We start from the raw sequence: 7,501 nt of genomic DNA on the forward strand, positions 1-7,501 counted from the left end.
CCCCACCCCTCCTGTTCTTTTTCCCACTTATGATGGCGGATCCAGTCAACCCACACAGTGACGGTGGTTGTGCTGTATCTACCAACGCCCTAAATGCCAGCGTCTCCTTTCAGCTGAAGATGATTCTCATAAAATGCTGTGATATCTCCAATGAAGTCCGTCCCATGGAGGTGGCAGAACCGTGGGTGGACTGTTTACTGGAAGAATATTTTATGCAGGTAAAAGACACGGAGCCATCAGATTATGGGTGCCCCTTCCAAGTCTGAGGATAGCGCTGCGCTTGAAAGAGCAGACCAGTGCGGCTGGCATATGCACGCCACACCCCAGCAGCCCCCACGACACTGTCTGCATAGACATCTGGCAGAAATGGCGTTCTGCTTTGGCATTGTTCTGAGTAGGCATGGCAACGGCACATACCTGTAATCCCAGCAGCTGGGAGGCAGGAAGATCAGGAGTTCAAGGCCAGCCCTGATTAGGGTGTACTGACTGTATATGTGAGACTGTAGCCACCAGAAAAACCATAATGGTGGAACTGCCAGCCATGGCCACTTATAGACACTTTTGGAAGCAGACTCAAGATAAGTGGCTAAGGGTCAAGAAGTGAGACCCAAGGGGAGGGGCAGCCGCCATGGTGAATCCAAACAAGATTGTTCATATGGTAGTTATGAACGAGGATAGTGGTTAGGACGGGATGGGAGATGCAGACAAGGAGCTATCGAGCTCAGCCTTGTAAGCTGCCCTGGCATGCCCTTGAGACAGACAGACACACTCAGCCTGTGTTTAGGCTTGGGCCCTACAGCTCCAACCTGCTCACCTTGGCTCATATGTAGCCTTTATGCTGCAGGCTCTGGGACCTTACCACTGAACTGCCTTTGTGTGGTCAGGAGGATCACAGCTAGACAGCATGTACTGTTCTTCTAAGAACAGGATTGCTCTGTGTCCCCAAGTCCACGGGCCTTTATGCCTTCAATGTCGCCATCACTCTGTTCCCTGCAGAGCGACCGTGAGAAGTCCGAAGGCCTTCCTGTGGCCCCATTCATGGACCGAGACAAAGTGACCAAAGCAACAGCCCAAATTGGGTTCATCAAGTTTGTCCTGATCCCAATGTTTGAAACAGTGACCAAGGTGAGTGATCATGCTGCCGGGACAGCAGCAGTAAACACACATGTGCACACATGCATGCATGTGCACTTTAGGGATATGCATGGTGAGTACATGCTGTTGGTACAGCAGCAGTAAACACATGTGCATACAGGCATACATGTGGACATGCATGAACCCTCTACAGCTTCATCATCTGTTGCCATGGTAATGGTTACCTGGCAGCCATTCTTTTCAGCTGTGTCCAATGCTCTGCAGCCCCCCCACCCCCGCCCCCGTGCTCTTCAAAGAGCTCCCTGTGTGCAAGTCGGGCCCTCGGTGCCCACTTTCCACTGCCCATCTCTGCCAGCTTTAAGACTCAGCCAGCTGTTGGCTCTCCTGTCCTTCCAGGCCTCGCCTTAAAGGAGCAACAGGAATCGGTACCCACAACCAGATCCTAGCCTTCTATCACCCAGCCTCTGTAGCCTCCACCTTCCAGGTCCTAAGCTGCCTATGTGTCCTGTCCAGTCCCTGGCTCCCAAACACACACTCATCTTTTGCCACCCCATTGGTCCCACCTCCAACCACTGTCCATCATTTCCTGGATGTCTCAGAGCCACCCACATGGTTTCTATTTTTAAGACTACAACCGCGCCGGGCGTGGTGGCGCACGCCTTTAATCCCAGCACTTGGGAGGCAGAGGCAGGAGGATTTCTGAGTTCGAGGCCAGCCTGGTCTACAAAGTGAGTGCCAGGACAGCCAGGGCTACACAGAGAAACCCTGTCTCGAAAAACCAAAANCAGGACAGCCAGGGCTACACAGAGAAACCCTGTCTCGAAAAACCAAAAAAAAAAAAAAAAAAAGACTACCACCAGGAATTTTATCAGATCTGTCCCCAGCATAAGCCCCTCTGGGGCCATACCTACTGGAAGGAGTGGGGAACAGGAGAAGATTGTAGGCTTTCTGGGGTCCTACGAAGAGTGACAGGAACCTGAGCCAGAGGCTGAGATGGGAGGTGGGTAGGGATGCACCGAGGTCTCCATGTCTCAGAACTGGCTAGGAGACACACACTCCTTGGATTTCCCTGAAGGCCCTGATTTGAGGCCACTGGAAAGTGATACCCCTGAGGCTCACAAGTACCCACAAGGGCCTGACAGCCCTTCTCCAGTGTTCTTCACAGCTTAACACGATTGTGGGGTCTTATCTTGAACCCTCTGCTCTCCAGCTCTTCCCCGTTGTTGAGGAGACCATGCTGCGGCCGCTCTGGGAGTCTCGAGAACACTACGAGGAGCTGAAGCAGCTGGACGATGCCATGAAGGAGGTAAAGGCAGTGCAGAGGGTGCAGGCAGGTAGGTCAGGGACTGGCAGGCAGGCAGTACAAAGGCCGGGCGCAGGAGCCAAGCCTTGGGCTAGAGAAATGGCTCATTGGTTAAGAGCACTGACTGTTCTTCCAGAGGTCCTGAGTTCAATTCCCAGCAACTCCATGGTGGCTCACACACAACCATCTGTAATGGGATCCGACGTCCTCTCCTGGTGTGTCTGAGGACAGCGACAGTGTACACATACACAGACTAAAAGCAGTTTCTTCCCCAGCAGTGCTCCTCTGAGCCTGCTGGCTAATGAGAGCCAGCACACAGCCTTGTGGCCCTGGAGAACTGCCTCTGCAGTGTCTCTTAGCACCTCCATGTCCGTGTTCTCCTCCCGGCCAGGATGCCTGCTCAGTAAGAGCTGCATTGAAAAAGACAGAGGAACAAAGCAAGCGCCCAAGTCCCTGCTTTCAGAAACAGTGCACACAGGGCCACTCAGCTACCCCTGTGGTCTGGAAGATAGAGAGGTTTTAGGGCACTATGGATGCTGGATCCCAAAAGAGGATAGGAGCCACTACCCTCTTAATAGTTTCTTAAAAGGAATATGGCTTTTTTTGTTTAGCCCTTGTGTGAGCATCTCTTCTTCCACACACTCTGGCACTAGGGATTCAGTTCATACCTCCTGCCTGATGTGGCTGCCAGATGTAGTCTTTCTCCACCCACCTGATGGTCCTACCAGGACATCCATGACCCAGAAAACTTCCCCCACTTCTTATACACTCCAGACCTCTCTTTGGCCACCATGACCCTACCATCCAACTTGGGATGCCCCTCAGGATCTCATTTCCTATTCGGTACCCATCCACCCAGGCTCTCTAGTAATGAATGGCTCTATATCCATCTTTTCTGCCTTCTTTCCCAGGCGTGGCCTGGTATTGGTCACATCCCCCTCAGCCACATCTACCACACACATCCCCAGTGTGCAATGCCAGGCATGTCATGGACCTATGGTGAACTCATACAGGTTGACTGAAAGTACAGACCAGCAATCCCAATCTCCCTGGTTGGCATCTCCTGCCACAGACACAAGACAGCTCTAAAAATCTAAAAGGCTAAGAGCCAAACACACCAAAGGGCCACAGCAAGAGTGCATTCCCAGGCCAGATTCCCACAGGAAGGCTGCAGGGGCCTCTGCTGTCACAGCCATCCCATCAGCCATTGCATTAGAGGACCTGAGTCTGCAATCCTACATTCTGCTGCTCAGTGGGAAGGGATGCCAGGCCTCTCCAGGGACTAACTTTGACCTCTGTTCCCTTAGTTGCAGAAGAAGACAGAGAGCTTAACATCTGAGGCCACGGAAAACACCACAGAGAAGAACAGAGATGCAAAAGATAGTGAAGGCCATTCTCCTCCAAACTGATGGACATCTCAATGTGTGCAGTAAGTGGGAGGCCACTGGAGTGCTATATGTGGGGAAGACTGGGTACATGCAATGTGAGTGAGTTTATATATGTGTGTATGTGCATGCGTGTGTGTATGTGTGTGTGTGTGAGAGAGAGAGAGAGAGAGAGTATGTGTGTGTGTACTTCTGCTTGTGTTTGTATATGCATTTGTGCATGTATGCGTGCGTGCGTGCGTGCGTGCGTGCGTGTGTGTGTGTGTGTGTGTGTGTGTGTGTGTGTGTGTGTGTATGTGTGGTCCCCCACCCTCTTCTTATAAAGTACCAGAAACTGAGTCATGGGATATCCACCTGATGCCTTTGCCTATTCTAATCGCCTCCCACAGCCTCCTTTCAAATACTACAGTCAGGTGTTTTCACCTTTAACCTCACAGTGGAGATTGGGCATCTGCACCGGAACACTCCAGAAGCACCAGGGCCACTCCAGGACAAGTACAAAGTATCAGTTGCCTGATGCACTTACAGGGCAAGGGCAGAGTCAAACCACAGCATGCAGCCCGCTTTCCAATAAGTGAAACTTTAATCCTGTGCATCCCAATTAGAACCTGGGCTCTGATTTGGAAGGGTTCACACTTTGGATAGAGAAAGGATTAATTATCAGGATGTGTGCCACTCTTTAGATGAAGTAGTCTGTGAAGTGCGTCTGGAGTATTAAGAGCTTCTTAAAAGCATTTGTCTTCGTCACCACAAGCATGTCCCCTGACATCTGCTGACACAGTGCTCCAAACCCCATCAGCCAGCGCTTGCTCCAGCTCGTGCTCCAGTGCTCCCTTGCCTCTCACTAAGCACATGGCTGTTAGGTCTGTGAGATAAGCCTCGGGTTTCTGCAGGGAGCTGGAGAAGCTGGGTTTGAAAGGGAAGCAGCAAAGACGTCAGCCTAAGACGTGCTTTTTAGTAAAGCCTTTTGAGCAGCAGCCGTGTGTGAACGCCAGAGCTGTCATCTGTAAGCCTGATGACATGTCACCATGCCGATGCTGGAACTTGAGCAGTGGTGTGAACTGCTGCTCCATACTGAGGTGCCCGTCCGGTGACCCTCCAAGCCAGGTCATATTCTTGAGAAGAAGCTGGCACTGACACTGTTTAATTGTGCCCACGTGTGTTGTGTGGCTGACAACCTCTTTTTTTTTTCCAGTTTATTTTATTTGTGTGTACATGTGTTTGCCTGCCTGAGGATGTGTGTGCTAAAGTCCATAGAGGTCAGAAGAGGGCATTGAATCCCCTGGAACTGGAGTTCCAGGTGTTTGTGGACTGCCACGTGGGTGCTGGCAACTGAACCCAAAAGCAGCCATTGTTCTTAGCTGTTAAGCCATCTCCCTGCCCCGACCTCATTCTTTTATATCATATTAATTTTTTAGATTCATATACAAAGTCATGGTTTTCACCCTGGTGTCTTCAGACATGTGCACCATTATCCCTTCTGGTCCCGCCCCTCCCCCATACCTGCTTGTCCTGGCCAGAGGGTTCTCTTTCATTCTCCAGTTAGTAGCCCCCTTTGGCTCTGTGTGTGGGATGTGTGTGTGTGTGTGTGTGTGTGTGTGTGTGTGTGTGTGTGCGTGCGCGCGCGCGTGCGCCTGTGAAGGTTAGAAGACTGCACTGGATTACTTGGAACTAAAATTACAGTTATAATCCACCATGTGGATGCTGGGAAGTAAACCTAGGTTCTCTGGAAGACCTGAATTACCTCTCCAGCCCTACTTCTGTTGAAAGAAAGAAAGAAGGGAAGAAAGAAACAAAGAGAGAGAGAGAGAGAGAATAGGAAAGATTGATTTGGTTTTTAGATTTATTTATTTATTTATTTTATGTGAGTACACTGTAGCTGTCTTCAGACACACCAGAAGGGCATCAGATCCCATTACAGATGGCTGTGAGCCACCATGTGGTTGCTGGAATTTGAACTCGGGACCTCTGGAAGAGCAGTCAGTGCTCTTAACTGCTGAGCCATCCCTCCACCTCTATTTTATTTTTTAAATTAACACACACATACATACATACACACGTACATGCATACATGTACACACACACACATGTGCAGGTATGTGCACATGAGTGCAGGTACCCATAGAGAACAGGAGAGGGCATTGTATACCCTGGGACTGGAGTTACAGGTACTTGCTGGGGCTAGAACTTGAGTCTTCTGCAAGAGCAGTGCTGGCTCCTAGCACTCCCCAGCCCAGGTCTTTCTGCTTTCTTCTCGCATGTTTGTTATTACCATCTCAAATCCCCACTCAGTCCTGTGGTTGTGCCATCTCCCTCCAGGTCCAACAGAGAAAAACATGCCATCTTCCTCTTTTTCCAGCAGACTGTACCAGTTAGAGCAGATGAATTGTGGCCTGTGAGTGGACAGAGCCAAGCGAGGCTTCCCAGGATCTTCCACACAAGGACAGTCACGCCCAGACGACCCCTGATGACCTGCCACAGACCATGTTTTCTAAGAACCGTTTTGTTCACTGATATAAAAACAGGAATTCACGATGTTGTACAGAATTTTTATTTTTAAACTGTCTTTTAAATAATATATTCTTATACAGAAATGGGTCTGTATTTTTTTCTTTGGGTTTTGGACTCGGGCTTCCAAGAACTCTGGTTTTCCCCTTGGAAGAATCTTCATGTGGATGAACCGTGGGATGGGATGTGAGGGATCATGTAAATTCCACATTAAATGTCAGAATGGTGCCCGAGTACAGGGGCGTGCATGTGTCCTGTGTTTATGAACAGAGGGAAGGTATCAGTGATGTGTACAGAAGCTGGGGAGTGCAGGACAGTGGTGGCACACACCTCTAATTGTAGCACTTGGGAGGCAGATGGATTTCTGAGTTCAAGGCCAGCCTGGTCTACAGAGTGAGCTCCAGGACAGCCAGGGCTACACAGAGAAACCCTGTCTCGAAAAAGAAGAAGAAAGAGGAAAGAGGAAAGAAAGAGGAAAGAGGAAGGAGGGAGGAAAGAGGAAGGAGAAGAAGAAGAAAAGAAGAAGAAGAGGAGGAGGAGGAGGAGAAAGAAGAAGAAAGGGAAAGAAGAAAGAAGAAAGAAGCTGGGGAGTGAGGGAGGCTGAGGCACCACGTACCAGAATGGTGATGTGGCAGACAGATCCCCCCCTGACACACCTGGACAGTGACATCTGCTGAATGCCCACAGGGAATTGGGATTTACTCCTCAAATTCTCAGTGGGACTCTGTTCCAAAAGAAGAGATGCCCTGTCCTTCATTTTTGGAGACAGACAATGGAGACATTTCAAGTCCCATGGTGGCTGCCCAGAGAGCCCTACAGGCCACAGAGAAGTGGTCACACACACCCTGCTTACGTGGCTCCCTTGTCCTCTTATGAACCTGGACTCTAAAATCTCAATTTACAAGAAGCATGGAGAAGCTGCTGGCCATCTCCTGAGACACGGGGCCAGCACTACTCCCCTGAGGGACCAGAGGACCCATCAGAGGGGTCACCCCATGAGAAGTTGGTCCACTGTTGGGACCCTTACATACTGGATTGGCTTTCTTTGAAGCACCTATCCCTCTGGGTGAGTTCTAGAATGTTACTTCTGGTTTTTGAATAATTCATTGGGGGTAGTGACCCTCTCTGTCTCTCTGCCTCTGTCCCTCTCTGTCTGTCTCTCTGTCTCTTTCTGTCTCTGTCTCTTTGTCTCCCCCTCTGTCTTTGTGGG

At 50.2% G+C, this 7,501-nt stretch overlaps 1 protein-coding gene across 2 annotated transcripts in view; it reads left to right on the forward strand.

The window, feature by feature from the left end:
- The window catches only part of Pde9a (phosphodiesterase 9A), an 89,102-nt gene extending 82,575 nt beyond the window's left edge, over positions 1-6,527 (forward strand). Inside the window, exons 15-19 of one of the 2 annotated variants that reach the window (XM_021149321.1) lie at positions 114-218; positions 997-1,125; positions 2,306-2,401; positions 3,706-3,827; positions 6,143-6,527. In XM_021149321.1, the coding sequence (XP_021004980.1) occupies positions 114-218; positions 997-1,125; positions 2,306-2,401; positions 3,706-3,807 (432 nt within the window). In that variant the 3' untranslated portion in view covers positions 3,808-3,827; positions 6,143-6,527. The remainder of the gene's footprint in view (positions 1-113; positions 219-996; positions 1,126-2,305; positions 2,402-3,705; positions 3,828-6,142) is intronic. The other variant, XM_021149322.1, reaches the window with a different exon arrangement.
- Positions 6,528-7,501: the final 974 nt, after the last annotated feature.

The sequence above is a fragment of the Mus caroli genome, chromosome 17 (assembly GCF_900094665.2).
Source record: "Mus caroli chromosome 17, CAROLI_EIJ_v1.1, whole genome shotgun sequence".
Taxonomy (NCBI): domain Eukaryota; kingdom Metazoa; phylum Chordata; class Mammalia; order Rodentia; family Muridae; genus Mus; species Mus caroli.